We start from the raw sequence: 18,910 nt of genomic DNA, 5'->3' as shown, positions 1-18,910 counted from the left end.
GTGACAGGAAAGAACTGTCTCTGCAGTTTAGTTGAGTATGCTTGTTCCTCTGTCTTAGTTAAGGTTTCTATTGCTGTGACAAAACACCATGACCAAAGCAACTTGGGTAGGAAAGGGTTTATTCAGCTTACACCTCTACAACATAGTTCATCATGAAAGGAAGTCAGGGCCAGGTGGTGGTGGTGCAGGCCTTTAATCCCAGCACTCAGGAGGCAGAGGCAGGTGAGTTTGACAGCCTGGTCAACGAAGCAAGTTCCAGTACAGCCAGAGTGGTTACACAGAGAAACCCTGTCTCGAAACAAACAAAAGAAAAAGAAAGAAAGAAAGAAAGAAAGAAAGAAAGAAAGAAAGAAAGAAAGAAAGAAAGAAAGAAAGAAAGAAAGAAAGAAAGAAAGAAAGACAGAAAGAAAGAAAGAAAGAGAAAGAGAGAAAAGGAAGGAAGGAAGGAAGGAAGGAAGGAAGGAAGGAAGGAAAAGAAAGGAAGGAAGAGGAAGTCAGGACTGCCCAATCATATGGAGACATTTTCTCAACTGAGGTGCTCTTCTCTTTGATGACTCTAGCTTGTGTCAAGTTGACATAAAACTATCAGCCACATCTTCACACCTCAACTTATCTCCCTGCTTAACAGTTCCACAGAGCTCCCCAGGGGCTACTATGCAGTGTAGTCTTTAATATTGTCAGTGTTTGTTTGGATTTGGTTTCTGGTTTTAACAGCATATGTTGTACTGCTTAGAATAAATTTAACAGCTGAGAACAATTACTATGTTCAATAATAAACAAGAGTAGAAAAACTTTCTACTGGTGGTTTCTGCCACTGTATTTTAATCCTCTTTCTGTTAATCTTTGAACTCTCATAGCTTCTAATGTCAGTGAAAGGGAACAAGGGGACCTTATATAAACTATATGAAGTGATAATATAAGTGACATCCAAGTAGCTTTTTGATTAATTGATTGATTGATTGATTGATTGATTGATTGATTGATTGTGGGGGCAGCATGTGCCAGAACATTCACAGAAGTCAGAGGGTGGCTTGTAGGAGTGGATTCTCTTTCTACATCATGTGGGCTCCATGGACAGAACTTGGAGTTTCAGGCCTAGAGGCAAGTACTCCCTCGTGCTGAGCCATCTTCCTGACCCCATGGTAGCTTTGCAGTGTAAATAAGTACCAGAGAATTCTTTGGTACTTATTTTGTTGCATCACAATTGTGAAATATGTAGAACTGTCTATGTGAGTTTATATAGAGAACTCTACTCTGTTAGTGCATGGATACACCTAAAGGAATCTGGACGTACTTAGCCATTGAGTAGACATGGTACAGAAGTAACATAATAAACCCTTCAGCTGTTCTAATGATGCTGAGAATGTGCATAAGTACATAGTAAATATGAAGAGCTGTGCCTTCGTGTGTATCTGAAGCAAACAAATAAAATCAAAATGGTGTTTTGTCATATCTACCTGGGCACTTCACCATGATAATTAATTGTCCAATGTTGATTCACAATTTTTCATCAAACATATGAGCTGGAGGAGAACATTTAAATATTGGAGTTTAGATACATATGTTATAGTTTGGTTTTCTGTAAGTTTTCAAATTACCAGTTTTGAATATGTAACTTATAAAATAATGTTTTCAATTTTTCCAGTCTCTGATAAAAGTCTACTTAAATTACCCTGTTCCTGATTATAGTTATATACAGATAATTTATATATATTAGATAGAAGATATTTTTGAGGTTTCTTTTTAGACTAATCCTGATGTTTCAGAGACTGCACTGGAGTTACGTATTCACAAAGCTGTAAATCACACTAACCAATATATACCATGTGCTTTCAGAATGAATTATTTAATCATCTACAGTGCACCTTTCGGGAGCATAATTTACTAATTGTGAAGATTGTTGACAGCTTCTTTATCTGCATGTTCATAATTCAAATGAATGAGGTGATTTCACATGTCTCAGAGGCAGTATGTCCTGCGGTTGCCCCTTGAAGCTTGATAGGATTTTGTCTTTTTTCTAACTGAAACAGTAGTCAGACCATAAAAAGCCTTCAAAGAACATATGATCAGAATTCTCAGCTTGATTTTCTTGAGTATCAGGGTTGGTTTTGAATTGCTGAAAGTTTTAACATCCTAAACATGAAGTCCTTTATTGTGTTTTAGCATTCCTCAGAAACTATAAATTGCTATAAGTTGCCAGCAATTTATTTGGTCTTAAAATGCTTGAAATGTTCCATCTCCTGTGATTGTTTGATGTTAATTGCCCTCAAAAATGATCTTAGCCGAGCAGGCAAGGGAATGCTTGTCTGGCAGTTCACTGGTGGCATTAAAGGTTTTAATAGTGCTAGATAGACATGACAGGCATTATTGAATGTGGCTACATGTTGGGAAATAAAACCAAGAGACTGAAAATACAGTCTTCTGCTGTTTCATCTTTATCTTATTTCCTAATTTGTACCTTTTAAAAGTTTAGGGGATAGGTGTTTTTTTGAAATGTTCTCTGGAATAAACTATTGAAAAATCAGATATAAAACTGTTATGCTTTCTTCCACACTGATATGTGATGAATTAGTCTGAAGTCAAACATGTTAAATCTTTCTAGAACAAAGGATCTAAGCTTTAAAAGGTTTCCACCCAAAACACTGAAGGTGGCTCATTTCCCCACCTCAAACAACAATTAAAAGCAACAGAAAGTCAATCGCTGCAATTTATTAAAGGAATAACTACACTTTGAAAATGTTTAGCAAACAGTACTTTGAAGTTCCCTTTTGTTCTTTGTTAGACTTTCTTCTAGATCTTTATGAACACATCATCTGCCTGCTTCAGAATCAAAAGTATGTTCCAAACAGCACTGTCACCTTCTGTCTGTCTGTAACATTCTATGGCTGTTATAACCTAACCAGATTATAACCTTTGCTCTCCAGAAGAATATCTGGCAACTCGTCTTTGCAATTGTCACTGTACTTTACTCTTTATATCAGATTTGTGATTGCATTTTTAAAATTGTCTCACCCTTGGCTAACAGTGAAGTGATACAAGGTGCATGCCCCCAATTCATGTTTCTCTCCTAGGAACACATACATCAAAGTGTATACTTAACTTACCAAAATACATGTTCTGAAATATTCATAGCAGATGTATTAATATTAACTTCATATTTAAAACTACCTCAAGGCTCACCAACCAACACAATGAATAAATAAGACATAACCCATTCACACAATAAAACACAGTCTCCAACAGCATACAGAATATGGGAGAATCTCACAGTGTAATATAGAGTAAAAAAGACCACAGATCAACATACATTATGGGTTAGATAGCTTTTTGCTGCTAGGGAAAAGTATGCCTAAAAATGAAGGAGGAGGGGTTTATTTTGGCTCCATTTTAGAGTTGACTGTGCCTCTTTAACTAGCTTTGTAGTTTCTGTCTGAGGATATGCAGAATGTGGTGGAAAGTTTGCACCCACAGGGGGTGGAAGAGAGGCCGATACACCGAATACACCTTTCAACACCACACCTAGATCTCATCCTACTTTTCATCACTTCCCAGTAACATTATAAAATTGTGAATCAATTACTAGACTGTTTCACTGATGAAGTTAGAGCCCACCTGTTACAATCACTTCTGAATGGTTGACTCCACTAGCTGGGACCAATACTCAACACTTAAGGACATTCTGAGGACACTTAACGTCTAAACCACACACTATATGAGTCAAATTACATGCAGTTTTAAAAATAAAACTATTCTATACTGTAAGAAGTCGATAGCAAACACTATTAGCAATATTTTTGCTAAATAAAATATTATGTATTTGTTACTAACAATAAATTAATAAATAAAATATTAATTTTTTATTTAGCAATAAGACACTATAATTAAGGAAGACAATCAAAAGAAGACTCTAGAGTCTTAGTTTCATGAATGTCTTTGATGAACTTGCACAAATACAAAAATATTGTTGTGTAGAGGGTATTTGATAAAAAGTCTTAAACACATGAATATCTCTAACAGAATATAGGAGCTAATATACAGAAAGATGTGCCATAAATCTGTACCTCCTCCAGATTTCATGGGTTTCACCAGCGTCTTACTGCAGTGTCCCTTGTGTCAGTCCTATACATGCAAATAAGTGCAAGTAAAACTGATGATACCTGAGAGGGCTCGGTGGAATGTATCAGTGTCAATACCTCAGTCGAAAGTACATTCTAATTGTATTAAAGCAACTGGAGAAAGAATACAAAGGAATTCTTCATATTACTTCTTAAAATTACATATGCTTCAATAATTATTTAAGAAAAAATTTCCAATACAATTTGGAAACAAGGTTATATATTAAACCTGTCATTTTAATTTAAAGATGTTCTGATTTCTCTGTATTTGAAGATATGAATATTTATTGCTTACTTTTAAAATATAAATTATAAAAGTAAAATATAAAATAAATTAATAAAATTAATTTAAGACCTGAGTACCACAAAAACATCAAGCAGCATCATTAAAAGAAATTAAAGAGCCAAGCAGTGGTAACACATGTCTTTAACGACAGCACTCAGAAAGCAGAGATAGGCTGATTTCTGAGTTCAAAGCCAGCCTGGTCTACAGAGGGTTCCAGGACAATTACACAGAAAAAAAACTGTCTAAAAAAAGAAAGAAAGAAAGGAAGGAAGGAAGGAAGGAAGGAAGGAAGGAAGGAAGCAAAACAAACAAAAAAGGAAGAGAGAGAGAGAAGAAGAAGAAGAAGAGAAGAAGAAGAAGAAGAAGAAGAAGAAGAAGAAGAAGAAGAAGAAGAAGAAGAAGAAGAAGAAGAAGAAGAAAAGAAGAAGAAAAGAAGAAGAAGAAAAGAAGAAGAAGAAGAAGAAGAAGAAGAAGAAGAAGAAGAAGAAGAAGAAGAAGAAGAAGAAGAAGAAAAGAAGAAGAAAAGAAGAAGAAGAAAAGAAGAAGAAGAAAAGAAGAAGAAGAAGAAGAAGAAGAAGAAGAAGAAGAAGAAGAAGAAGAAGAAGAAGAAGAAGAAGGGAAGGAAGGAAGGAAGTGATGGAGGGAAGGAGGGAGAGAGAGGGAGAGGGAGGGAGGGAGAGAGAGAGAGAGAGAGAGAGAGAGAGAGAGAGAGAGAGAGAGAGAGAGAAGAAAAAGACCCAAATAAATGGAAAGAAATCCCAGCTTCTCAACTACCTGGATTGTTACCATGGCAAGATGCTCAAGTTAAGTAGACTTTAAGTGATTCCCATTGGAAGCCCCAAATATCTTTAATTGCAGAAATTGAAGAGCTGTTCTAAAATTCATATGATTCAAAAATAGCCAAATCTATATTGAGAAAGAATAAAATTGAAATATTCACACTTCCTGACTTCAAAGCTCTCTCCGAAGTTAGACTTGTCCAATCAGAGTGAAACTAAGACTAGAGACAGATACGAATGAATGAAACCTCAGGTCCAGAAGTCAACCCTTCCTTCGATGTGGAGAGCAAAAGCTTTCAAGCAATGGGGTCGGGACGACTCGGAAAGCTGATGACTGATGCCAAGTCATTCCATGGCTATAGGTGATGTCAGTGACTACTTGCAAAAGGATGAGCCCTTTACTCATACGGAAAATGTAAACCAAAGAAAAATTAAAATTTATAGAACTCTCAGAGAAAAGAAGAATATAAACCTTTGTGAATTTGAATTAGGAAACAATTTCCTAGACATAAAACCTAAGCACAAGGAAACAGAGAGACAAAAAAAGGTGTATTTTATCAACATTTAAATCTTTTATTTATTTGTTTGTTTGTTTGTTAGAGAACCTCCTTTTATCTGCTCTTGGAACTCTTTTCCTCCTGTTGGGTTGCCTTATCCAGCCTCGATATGGGGAAACCATTTAACTAAATAAAAACAAAAACGGATATTGTTTCATTTGGTCTAATTTTTATGAAATGTGAATTAAAATGCAATTTTGTAAAGCCCCATAGGAAATGATTGTTGGCATAGGAAGAGGAAGATGAGAAGTGGATATTGAGTGGTAAAAGTAAGGGCAGAATTTCAGAAAAGGAGCCTAAAGATGATCTAAAACCCTAAAATTTAGATGTTAACTATACAAGTCAGCAAATATACAAAACTTCAAACCATAAGCTGATTTTTTTATGTTATATGATTTTTTAGCTCAAAATGTTTTCAATCTACCTGTCCCCTAGTAGACTGTGAATATGGTAGTCACTTGCATGATCAAGTCTGTGCCATTGATGTAAAACGATGGAGCAGACTGATTTTTGACTTCTTTCTAAAGTCAATATACAGAAAGAGGAAGAACAGGCATTTGATTTTTGATCAGAGGAATTTTGCTTTTCCATCTATTTGATATTTCATGATATTTGATATCATGAAATGTCAAGTTGGAAGTAAAGAACTAATCAAAGAAAGCAGCCTGCTTCCTGAATCCAATCTATACACTATTCTTTTAGCTAGTCAGTTGATGGAATGAGTCTACACCATTCCTTTCCCTGAGCTCTTAGCCTTGTCAATCATCTCTCTGTGTTTGTTTTCTTGTTTCTGCCTAATACAGTTAAAATTCCAAGAGAGTCAAATGGACCCAAGATGAGGTGTGACTTTAATAGTAACAGTGCTGTGGAGATATGAGGCGTTGTTTGCATAACATCCTTCAATTTCCCTCCTCAGAATTGATTTTCAAGGAAGGGGAAACACAAGGCACTAACTTAAATGGATTCTTTCGGATGGTTATTGAGACAGACTGGCTTTTCTTGAGGAAGAATGCTGTGAGGACTCAGAGCCCTGCCAGTGTGTGGCATTAACACATAAGGTGTCACAGAAATCTGTGTTAGGAGATTTTTAATAGCGTTCTGGCAGCATTGAGAGTGAGATGGTTAGCCGACAGGTTACTGTCAATTAAACGAGAGCTGTCACAAAGTCAGAAATATTGAAACACGGTGGGCATGAATCCTAAGCAGATCATATGGCAGCTACTCAGCTGTTACTTTAACACAGTCGTGATATAGATGTGTCATTTCCCTGCAGATTTTAATTTGAGTCCCCAAGAACACAGACAACTCTTCATTTGCATGCTGCTGTCAAGTCCAAAGTGGACCTTCTAATGAGCTGGAATGGTGGGTGTGAGGCGGAGAATGACACGTGGCAACTTCTTGTTCCATTTTCCTCTGCTCAGGTTACATAGAAGAAGCATGCATCATCCCCTGCCCCTCAGACTGCAAGCTCAGTGAGTGGTCCAACTGGTCTCGCTGCAGTAAGTCCTGTGGCAGCGGCGTGAAGGTCAGGTCCAAGTGGCTTCGAGAAAAGCCTTATAATGGAGGAAGGCCTTGCCCCAAACTGGACCATGTCAACCAGGTATTTCCCTAACACCAAGTGTATTAAGATATTTCTGAGATTCCCAAGGATCAATTATCTCTCCAAAATGTACAAAATTAAATAATTGCTCCTGAATAAGAAATATGATCGATTTCTATTCTTCTAAGGTCCGAGTAAATTACATGTAACTTACTAAAATCTAAAATATCAAATTATATATAATCTCTGAACTCTCTGGGGATTCAGAATCCTGCAAGGAGCTAGATAGGAACAGAATTCCAGAGAGGTGAAAAGACACCTATCTTGTGAATAACGGCAAGGTATTTAATCTGACATACAATTGTGCCTCACTGCTGTGATGAGGTCACATAATTCTTACTGTTTCCCTAGACTCCCAGAGAGAGTTCTCAGTTACCAAGTACTAAACATAAAAGCGAAGAAAGGACTTGAGTGATCTCTAAAATTAGGGGAAATATTATTTATTTCTTTCAGTCTACTCTGCGTAAAAATAAATTCAAGAAAATAAATATGAAGAACGTCAAAGCTTACATATATATATGCTAGCAATTTAGTCTCAGCCTTTTCTACCATTGGAGCTGTGTTAGGGCTTGCAGGCACACTTCATTAGCTGCTGCAAGTGATTGTTATTTGTATTCTATTGCAGATAAAGAGTAAAGCGGCTAATGACAGAGTTGTGATTAATTTAAGTGTAACAGAACAGACAATTGTTATCACAGTTTATCGGCATGTAAATTAGCACAGAATGGATTTTATAGAGTGTGTGCAGATGTTGTGTCTTGAATTTGAGCCATGATCAAATGAACCAAGTATTTAAATATGTAAAGCTGTTTCATGGGGACATAGCCTATCTCATTTTAATCTCTAACTGCATTGTTATCTTCTGTTTCCTTCTGATTAACCTAAGACTGTTGATAACAATAGAACTATACCACATAAAGAGTAAATAAGTATTTTAAGTAAATAAGTATTAAGTTATATTATTATAATTTTAATTATAATTATATATTAATTAAATAATAAATAAGTTAATAAGTATTTTAAGTAAATAAAAATGGAAACATTGAAGAATTAAATTCATGAAAAGTATTCTCAATTAGTCTGAAGTTTTCCAAAGTTGATGAATTTAGGCAATGGAGAGAGAATGATACACTCTACTATTGCCATCTACTGGCAGTTGAGCTGCCTTGTCACGGAATATTTTATATTCCTACACTGCAAGTGTTCATTTCCTAAGCTGAAATTCATCTGCAGCGCTATAATTGTGTGAATGTAAAACAGAATAGCAGAGGTGACATATATATGATCCAGAAGAATGCTTGTCTACAACTTAGGAAATCTTGAATTTCTAATGACAAATTTAAATATTAATAAATTGTGGTCTAACAAAGAGGAAGTGCACATATACGCAATACCTCATGAGTGTATGTGTCCAATGAGTCAGTATGCAATGCAAATATGCCATGTTTGCCTGAACCCTTCTGTTTCCAAAGTTTCATGACCATGTCCTAAGTTGTCTGTACTGTACAAATTGCTAGACTAAGACACTTCCATTGTTACTTTCCAAAATAAACAGGGATTTAAGTATTAGTAAAATAGTCAAGAAAATAAAATATACAAAATGTGTGGTAATGTTTAAAAATATAAGGCATGAAGATTTTAGTATAATTAATTCCTCAGTAAAAATATAGCAGTCCCTTGACTTGAAAGTGGTCTCTGAAGTTGTTTCCTAGCTGAAGTTAAGTCCTAAGGTTCTTATTTCAATAAAAATGAATGGATGGATTAAAGTGAAATGAGGAATAGATGGATCTGTAGGTGGGTCCATATATACATAACAGTACATTTATCAATTGACTCATCACTTATTTGAAGTCATAGTTCAGTTTACCATGACAGGGGCTGGGAGATCCACTCAGTTTTTGAAGCTTGGTCATCCACAATCTTTTCCTTGGTTGTGCAGTCCTTGTCTATACATCTTAAATTTAAGTCCTCTTAAATGGTTGGTTTATATCTCCTAAAGTCTAAGAAAGACATCCTAGTCTTTTACAAAAATAATGTTTTATATAAAAGTCTTTATAACTGAAATGTAGATTGTGAGTTCTTATCAAAACTGACATTTTAACCTTTCTTTTTTCTTGTCCTTTTTTTCATTCCTGCCAAACACTACCCCAGGCACAGGTAAGCACCCTTATCTTCTGATTCTTCAGAGTTCTTAAAAAATCATTACTTTCTCCACTAGATTTGCCTCTGCCTATCCCTATTTATTTTATTTAGTTACCAGAATTTCCTTATTTAGAGGGCCTGAGAAGATGGGGTGGAGTGAGTAGGTTTCACCTATCCCATGTTGATGATGCAACAGAACCTCTTATTTATGCTTAAAGAAGAGAGGCATGGTGGGCTGTAAATGGTTATTTGGAGATGTCTATGAAATAATTTGCATTTACCCCAACAAAGAGGAATAATGATCCATTTATCAGAGGATTAGGAATAGCAGCAGGTCCCCTTCATTTCAACTCTTCCATTACCTCAGAGTGGTGGGGGATGTTTAGCCATGTGATAATGGTCCTGTTTTAACACACCAAATGGGACTGTGCTGGCTGTGCCATTAGCTAGAGTCTTATTCCAACAGTGCATATGTTTTACTTCTTATCTGGGGTAGTTCTGCTTTATTTTGGTTTTCAATCCTCCAAATGTGCAAAATAGCTCCAAAGGACTGTTTAAATCTGTTTCCTGGAAGTGATTACATAAATCATTCATATACCATAGTGTGTGAGAGAGAGTGTGTGTAAAATAGGAAACAAAATTGAATTTTATATATTATGAAAATGTTTTAAAATATTTTTCTTTAATGGTTGTATTCTTGGTTGGTCCATTTATTTCTTCTACTTATTTTCCTCATTGGAAAACAGCACAATTGCTTTATTGTTCTAGAATTCCTGAACAAACATAACATACTGTATTTGAGACTGAAAGCTTTGTGGACAATAACCACAAATAGTTGGCTGTGCTCTGTGAGGTCCTTGCTGCTGACAGTTGTATCTGTAGCTATATGTCATATAAAAATTATTTAGGACCTTGTTTCTATACTTTAAGTGATTGAGGATTACTTTTAAGAATGGATTTATTTCCATTTATTTATCATTTCAGTTTCTTATATGAAAAAATGTTAATTCTTACAACTATACACACTTATATGTAAAGATGGCTAGATTATATTTATTTGAAGAACAAATGTTTGCAATATTCATTCATTCATTCATTCATTTGGCAAATCTCCACTGAGCGTCTAGCATAAGAGTGCCTGAGGCTAAGGACTAGACACACAAAACCTTTAACAAAGCAGATAGTCCAGAAGACTATAATATAATATGCTAAGTGTCAGTTTATGAAAATATGTTTTGAATCTGGCCTAGTGGGTTAGATCTACACTCACTGGGTAAAAGCAGACAGAGAATGCAGCTCAGCCCAAGCTCCCCCTCTTGACTAGACTAGATCTTTCTTACTACTTGAGAGTTCGAACAATCATGGGGAGGAATGAAAATGGATGAAATAATGACCGTGATTATTTAGGCGTCTTCCATCCACCCACCCACCCCCCCACTCTCACTGCACTGCCTGAGATCACCAGATGTGTGTTTCAGGTGTATGAGGTCGTCCCGTGCCACAGTGACTGCAACCAGTACATATGGGTCACAGAGCCATGGAGTGTCTGCAAGGTGACCTTTGTGGACATGCAAGAGAACTGTGGAGAGGGTGTGCAGACCCGAAAAGTGAGGTAAGACTAAGCAGAATGACAGAGAGGCAACATGGCAATCACCTCCCGATTCCACAGGCAGCAACATGGGGCTTCCCTCTTCTCCACTGTCCTGAGAATGATCATTAGTTTTGATTTTAGGGAATCTGGGTACCTGGAAATGAAGACCCTCTGTTTCAAGCAGCAGTTTGTGTTCCTGACACCCATAAAGCTTGCTTTCACGTGTATTTCCAGTGGTCTGCCTTGATAATATACATATGCATAATATACAGACCTAGTAGGTTATATATATATATTTAGGAATCTATATCTCTATATTTATCTGTACTTACACATATACATAAATGTATGTAGCAGCAATTAATGAAAAAATAGGCCATGAATTTTCAAAAATGCAAGGAGGGGTATGGGGGCCTTCTGGAAGGAGAAAAGAAGATATAATATTATAATCACAGTTCCTAACTTTAAAAGCTTCACTTTATAATACTTTTTCAAAATTACATTCATTTTTATTCTTGAGATTATAATATAATCTCAAAATTCATGGCCTATATTTTCATTAATGCTGTTACGTACATTTATGTATATGTGTATATACAGATAAAAATAGAAACATAGATCCCTAAATATATAAACACAACCTGCTAGGTCTGTATGTTACTTGTATGTATGTTAGCAGGGCTGACCATTGGAAATACACGTTGAAAGCAAGCTTTATGAGTGTGGATGTTAAACTTCAGTGGCTTCTTAAGAGCCAAAATGTTTCTTTTAAGCATATGTCTTTTTTTTTATACGTTCATGTATGTATGGAGGCCAGAGATCTACATTGGATGTTTATCTCATTCACTGCCTGCCTTACTTTTTGAGCTAGGGCCTCTCACTGAACATGTGCTGTCCAACAAGCCCCAGGGATACTCTTGTCTTTGGCTCCTCAGTACTAGGATCGCAGATGTGTGCTGTCGGGTTTAATAATTTTGTCATATGAGTGCTGGAAATTGAACCCAGGTCCTCGTACTTATGTTGCAAACACTTTACTTACAAAGACATCTTCCCTACCACAAAAGCCAACTATATTTGTAAACACATATTTTCAAATACCCTACCTTGACTTCCTGCTCCTTTCTGTCAACCTGCCTGGCATTTGAACACTCTCATCTCCTTCAAGAAGACATCTCTGAACCTGTGGCTAGCTGTTGCCTCTCACTTATTCAAATAGTCATGTGTGGCTATTTCAATTTCACCTTAAACTAATTAAATAAAGTTTTGAATGCATTACTTCATTGACACTACTCATAATTTCAAATTCTCGATTGCCACATGTGGCTGTTCTGTTGGACAACACAGTCGTAGACTATTCTATTCATCACACATTTCAGCACAGATGTAGAATATTTTTTCATCATAAAATATGATAATAATAATAATAAATCCAGAGCTTGACATCAGTTCACTCTCATCTATAACTTTAATTTATCACAAGTTTCACAATCTATTTCAGTAGAAAGTTTTTATTTAATGTTGATATCATAAAACATTTGCATATAAAATATGTATAACCTTGTTTCTTATTTAAAAAAATTATGTTTGTCTCCAAAACCCATGCGAGTGCTTCATTTACAATTTCTATTGGCCATAATGAAGGCAGACTAAAAATGAAGACAGGAAGGAAGGTGATAAGTAGATAAGAAATGAAAAGGTAAAAACAGAGTTCCTGTCCTCTACACTTCTGCTTTCAAATTAAAATTTTTCCCTCCAAATTTAAAAATCATTTCCTTATGTGAGGAATTTGAGTCAGTTGCTTGTTCTGTTAGTGAAAAATTGTAATGAAAGAAAGTGTATTGCACTTTTTCTTCAACTGTTGCGTACATGCTTCTTTTTGCTTTGTAGTCACTGTTAAAGTTCCCAAACACATTTGAAACAAAGTAACTTTTCAGATCAACTTATGTATTGAGGTTGATGCAATAGAGAGAGAGGTCACTATTGATCGTGATCTCTGATCATGTAATAATGTGCCTGCTTGTTCCTGATTGAGTGGTACAGGACTCAAACTCTATCCTCTGCTAATTAGGGTCAGGATGTCCTGCCTACATACAAATGTGAGCTGACATTTCAGGATAGATGGGTCTATAGAAGAGCAGGCTTGTGTTTAGCTATTTTCAATCTTTCTCAGTGAGGAAGGAAGGACCTCTAAGGAAGTGGATAGTAGATGTGGTTCTTCCTTCCTTCCTTCCTCCTCTGCTTCCTTCCTTCCACATCTTCCTCCCTCCTTCCTCCCCCTCCTTCCTTCCTTTTTTTCCTTCCTCTCTTCTTTCTTTTCTTCCCTTCCCCTAGAGCTAGGAATCAAGCCACGATCTCAAGGAGGCCAGGCAAAGAAAAGGGCATGCTGTCAATGACATCTTTGCTTCTACAGTTTTATGCACATAGTGACAACACAAATAAAAAGAGGAAGTTAGAGTTGCTGTTAGTGCAGCTGCTGTGTTCCAGCCATGCAGACAATGCACCCTGTATTCCCCTACCTGTTAGGAGTCGGCCACCTCCAAAGCGGTCCTGCAGTCTCCACTTACAATATACTTCACTCTTCTCAAAGAACTGTCATGGCTCTTTAGAAAGGCCAAGGCTAAGAAGGAAACAAATTAAAAGTGTATTTCTTTGGGATTAAGTTGATCCAAGTATTTATTCTGAATTCTAGGTTGAAAGAAATATTAATGCCAAATAAAACAAATGTACATCTTGGTAGTTAGAATGTGTTCCTCTTTTATGAACTGGAAATATGTTTAAAAATAATAATTCGTTTTAAAATAAATCAAATCTGTTAAGAGAAGTTACCTCTGAGTGGTAGATTTGTAGTTAATTTTTTATTCTTGTTTTTGAGTTATTTATACAATACAAAATTAAGAAACATAAAAGCCTTTACCAATAAAGTTGTGTGTGTATATATATATATATATATATATATATATATATATATATATATAGCCACCTACTAGGGTATTGAACACCTGCTCTTAACTTGGATCAATAGGCAATTTTACAAGTTAATCCTGTGTGCTGCATCAGTATCTGCTAAGAATGCGATCTTAGCATCAATTCCACCTTTTGAGCGTGGTAATGCTTGACCTGTCTTTGCCAGGTCACTGGTAAAAGAACATTTTTAGAATGTTACTGAAGATAGGACTTTTTCCTACATAACTAAAACCTCCTTTAAATAAATCTGTAATTTAATTTTTCAACAATTAAATCACCAAATATCTGCTGATTCATTTTTTTGTGAATGATTTTTTAAAAAATCACAGATATCAGTATTTATGTAGTTTTTTTTTTTCAGATTGCATGGCCAATCAAAATACAAGTATTGATAGTCTTCCAAGCTTTCAATGAGTCTCATTTAATAGAATTACTCTTCTTAAAATTGTTATCACTGTAAATAGTGATCCTTTAGAGGATATTTTTAAAGACACAATGTCCTTCCTGCTGGAAATCTCTGAGCAAAGATGGGATGTCAGGCATATAACTGTGGCATGACTCAGCCAACTGCTAAAACACGGCCCAGGAGGTTTAAGAGCCCATCTTCCTTCTCATCTTCCCATAGGTACCTCCCGTCCCGAACCTATTAATTTGGTTGACCTTTTCTACATTATAGATTAAGGATCAAGTTTTTCTCTCCCACTGTTGAAGTTCACAGAGAGATTATTAACTAAGGTAAAGGGAAGCCAAATTAATTAGCTTCTCAAGAGATCAGTAAAGAGTAATTCTTGACTGTTCATAATAGAACAGTATGAACTAAGGTTTAAATTTGTTCCAATAAAAGGAAAACTAACAATTAAGAAAAAAATCAAGATAGAAGATCCAAATAACCATACTTAGAGAAGTTGTGCTGTTCTAATTATAATTTTCTTTTGGTTTCTGGCTTTCTTTTCAAGTTAGCAGATGGGAAACTAAAATTGCCTTTTAAATGGCTTTTAAAACTATTTCATTTTATTTATTTGTACACACACACACACACACACACACACACACACACACACACACGTCACAGGGCCCATGTGGAGGATAATTTGCTGGGATCAGTTCTTTCTTTTCTGCCATGTGAGTTCTAGGGACTGAAATCAGGTCATCAGGTTTGGTTGCAAATGCCTTTACCCACCGAGTCATCTTGCTGGCAGCTAAAATTACTTTTTAAAATGACAAAACAAACTGATAAATGCCTTATCTTTGAAATCACTTAATGAAGCACTTTGTGTGAATATTGCAGTGTATCTAAGCCTCCATCACCTATGAGTCAACTGCATCATCTCTGAGAATCTCTTTGGATCATTTTTCATTAGTTCCTGTCTCACATATGGATGTAAAAATTACTTCCCTTGAAAAGAAACATGATAGCACTTACCAATTCACTGAAGCTATCTTATTAAAATATTATAAGTGTGCATGTGAGCATTTTTTTCTTAAAGAAGTACTAGCTATATTTAGGGGGGCATGATTACTTTTAACTTTCTGCTTTGGGAGAATGTTATTTATCAGATGATGTCTTAATGAGACCTACACATCCTGTGTGTTGGCTGTCATTCTAATTGTCCTGGTTCCTTTGTTGATGTGCATGCTTTCTTTTAGATGCATGCAGAATACAGCAGATGGCCCTTCTGAACATGTGGAGGATTACCTATGCGACCCAGAAGATATGCCCCTGGGCTCTAGAGAGTGTAAACTACCATGCCCTGAGGACTGTGTGATATCTGAGTGGGGGCCATGGACCCAGTGTGCTTTGGTGAGATTATTAGCCATTTGGGTAAAATGGAGCTTGCTTAATTTTTGAAGGTTTAAAAAATAATAATTTCATTGAAAAAAAAAATCTCTGTGAGCCATGTTTAAAAAGCAAGGTGTGCTTTCTTGGCTACTTCCTTGTGTGGGTGAGCCATGTAAATTCAGCAATGTTTCTCCAACAGCATGACCTCTTACAAGCCCTTTGCTCCTTTTCAACTACACTCCTAAACCAGCACATGATGCCTTCAGCTGGCCTTGCAGAGTACACAGAATCTTAGCAACTGCTCTGGTCACCATGGTTCCCTTTAGTGAAAGTGAGGAAAAAACGAAACTCTAGTGGAGTTCCTCTAACGGTGTTAGTTTGGTATCCCTTGCTTCAAATTTGTTTAATTTCAACAGTAGGAAGACTCTTTCACACAGGATAATGCTTCAGCAGGAGTATTGACATTAGAAAGTAAAAGATCCTGAGTAAGAAACTGAGGGGAAAGAAGGTTACTCATGGTGAGACCTCAAATGTTCTTCCAAGATGATTGTAGACATTCAAAACAGAAACAAAATGATCACAGTGTCTCTTCAGTGAGCCTGCTATTAGAATCCTGTTGATGAGTATAAAAGCAGCCTGGTGAGTTCAACAGCCTCTCTTTTATAAGAGCAACTTTGTAATAGAATCTGTGACAATCTGAATTTCAGCTGTGGGATCCACTATTTTCATAAGAAGAAAAGGATCACGTGCCAAAACTGCACCCTCCCTGAACATCTCTTCTTCAAAACACTTCTTACTTAGTGCCTGTCTCACAGTGGGGGCGGGGAATGTTATTTCCCTTATAAAGAAAGTTCACTGCATATTAGAGAGGGTTCTCTAGAGGAACAGAAGTTATAGAGCTTATATTTTAGCAGGGGGAGATTTATCAGAGTGGCTTACAGGCTGTGGTCCAGCTAGTCCAACAATGGCTGTCATCAACTAAAGGTCCAAGAATTCAGTAACTGCTCAATCCAAGAGGCTGATTGTCTCAGCTGGTCTTCAGTATATGCCAGAATCCCAAAGTAGTAGACTCTAGTGCCAGTGAATGAGTGGACTTGCTAGTGAGAGTAAGGGCAATCAGGCAGAGAGCATCCTTCTTCCAGGTCCTTTATATAGGCTGCCTACAGAAGGTGTGGCCCATATTAAAAGTATATCTTTCCTCCTCAAAAAATAAGTGTTAAAGGTATATCTTCCCACTTCCAAGATCTGGATTAAAGATGGATCTTCCCACTGCAAATGATTTAATCAAGAAAAAATCCCTCACAGGGAATTGGGTTTTAGTTAATTCCACATGTATTCAAATTGACACCAAGAACAGCTTGACTGTCACACATAGTCTGAGCTTCTTCACTTTCCTAGAAAGCCAAATGACTTCAAACTCAGACAGAACTCTGGATTTCAGTAGTAGTGGGGGCCCTACCATCCATCCAGAGGAAGGGAATTTCTTGAAACAATATGCAGGAAATTTAGTGTCTTAGTTAGAGTTACTGTTGCTGTGATGAAACATCATCATGACCAAAAGCTGCTTGGGGAAAAAAAGGATTTATTTTACTCACAATTCCACATGTCAGTTTATCATCAAAAGCAGTGAGGGCAAGAACTCATGACGGACAGGAACCTGGAGGCAGAAGCTAATGCAGAAGCCATGGCGGGGTGCTTCTTTCTGGCTTGCTCCTTCTAACTAGCTCATCCTGCTTTCTTATTGAACCCAGGAGTGAAAGCCCAGAGATAGGATGACACCATTGACAATGGGCTGTCCGGACCACATTGATCATTAATTAAAAAACAAAACAAAAAAACAAAAACAAACAAACAAAAAAACTCTACCAGCTTGCCTACAGTCCAATCTTGTGGAAACATTTTCTTAATTGGAGTTCCCTTCTTTCAAATGACACTAGCCTGTGTCAAGTTGATATAAAACTACCCAGCACAATTAGCTTTGCCCTGCACAGCTTCTAAAAGCAATGTGAAAAAAATATTGGAAAGATACATCTAATGTCAAATTGCTTGAATTACAGTAAAGGACACCTTCAGGCAAGTTTATAGTCTGTGTTTTCCAAGGAGATTTGCCTTTTGGTGTCTCTGTTAACACTGTTAACGTGAGAACTGGAAACCAATGGACTGTTCAGAAGAACAGGCCCAATCTATCACTTGAACAGATACGGAAAGAAGGGTAAAGACTCCACCCTTCTTGAGAGTCTGCAAATGAATTTCTGTTTTAATTCTCCAGTTGAACTCCATTCTACAGTATCTATTTCTGCTTACAATAATGGAATTCTCATCATCAGAGATTCCATTAAAAGAATCTTCAGGTTCTACAAAACAGAGACTGTTGAACTTGGGCAGCTCACTCCTTAAATCCCTTAACAGGGATTCCAGTAACAGGTACCGGTGAACAGGAACTCAGCCCATCTGGGTTCTGTTTTAAATATCCGTAAGTAACTGTCTTAAAAAAAATATTGGGTTCTACCATGTGTAACAAGGAAAAGTTTGTGAAACATATTTTGTTTTCTTGAGCATTTGCCAATAGAAATTTTAGAATGAGATTAAAATTCAACTAGTTGAATAGGTGTACCTTTTGGACTTTATAAGTTATCTTGTTTCATCGCCCAAGACATCCATAAACAAACACAAAGCATTTACTGTGTGCAAAAAAACTGTTAGGTTTAAAGAATATATAGATTTAGAAGACAGAAATTGTTCAGTGTACTCACACTTTGAGTACAGTTTTATGTAATTTGCATTCTCTAAATACAGAAAGTATTGCTTCCATGATATGATTAAAATACAGGGAGAGCAAAAGACAAGGCAATAACTACTTTAGGCCTAAGAAATCCAAAATTGTTTGTCCCTTTCTGTTCTTAGAAGCCAAGTGTTTTCAGAAAGATGCACCAGTAAGAAAATAGGCAGCCACTCTATAGATGCTAAATTGTTTATATGAGCGTGTGCATTAGGAAAATAAAAGTCATTGATACCTAGATAATTGTTTCAAGTCACCATTTAAACTGTTTAAGTCAATTAATACATTCACACACACAAGGGGAAACATGCATATAC

General features: G+C 36.4%; 1 protein-coding gene across 1 annotated transcript in view; it reads left to right on the top strand.

Annotated features, from left to right (window-relative positions):
- Thsd7a (thrombospondin type 1 domain containing 7A) overlaps positions 1 to 18,910 on the top strand; it is a 219,695-nt gene that overhangs the window by 177,724 nt on the left and 23,061 nt on the right. Inside the window, exons 14-17 of the mRNA XM_059256457.1 lie at positions 7,159 to 7,337; positions 9,489 to 9,494; positions 10,958 to 11,091; positions 15,682 to 15,835. Coding sequence (XP_059112440.1) covers positions 7,159 to 7,337; positions 9,489 to 9,494; positions 10,958 to 11,091; positions 15,682 to 15,835 — 473 coding nt within the window. The remainder of the gene's footprint in view (positions 1 to 7,158; positions 7,338 to 9,488; positions 9,495 to 10,957; positions 11,092 to 15,681; positions 15,836 to 18,910) is intronic.

The sequence above is a fragment of the Peromyscus eremicus genome, chromosome 3 (assembly GCF_949786415.1).
Source record: "Peromyscus eremicus chromosome 3, PerEre_H2_v1, whole genome shotgun sequence".
In the NCBI taxonomy this organism is placed as follows: domain Eukaryota; kingdom Metazoa; phylum Chordata; class Mammalia; order Rodentia; family Cricetidae; genus Peromyscus; species Peromyscus eremicus.
The sequence above is the reverse complement of the archived record's forward strand: the minus strand, read 5'-3'. Positions and strand labels throughout refer to the sequence as shown.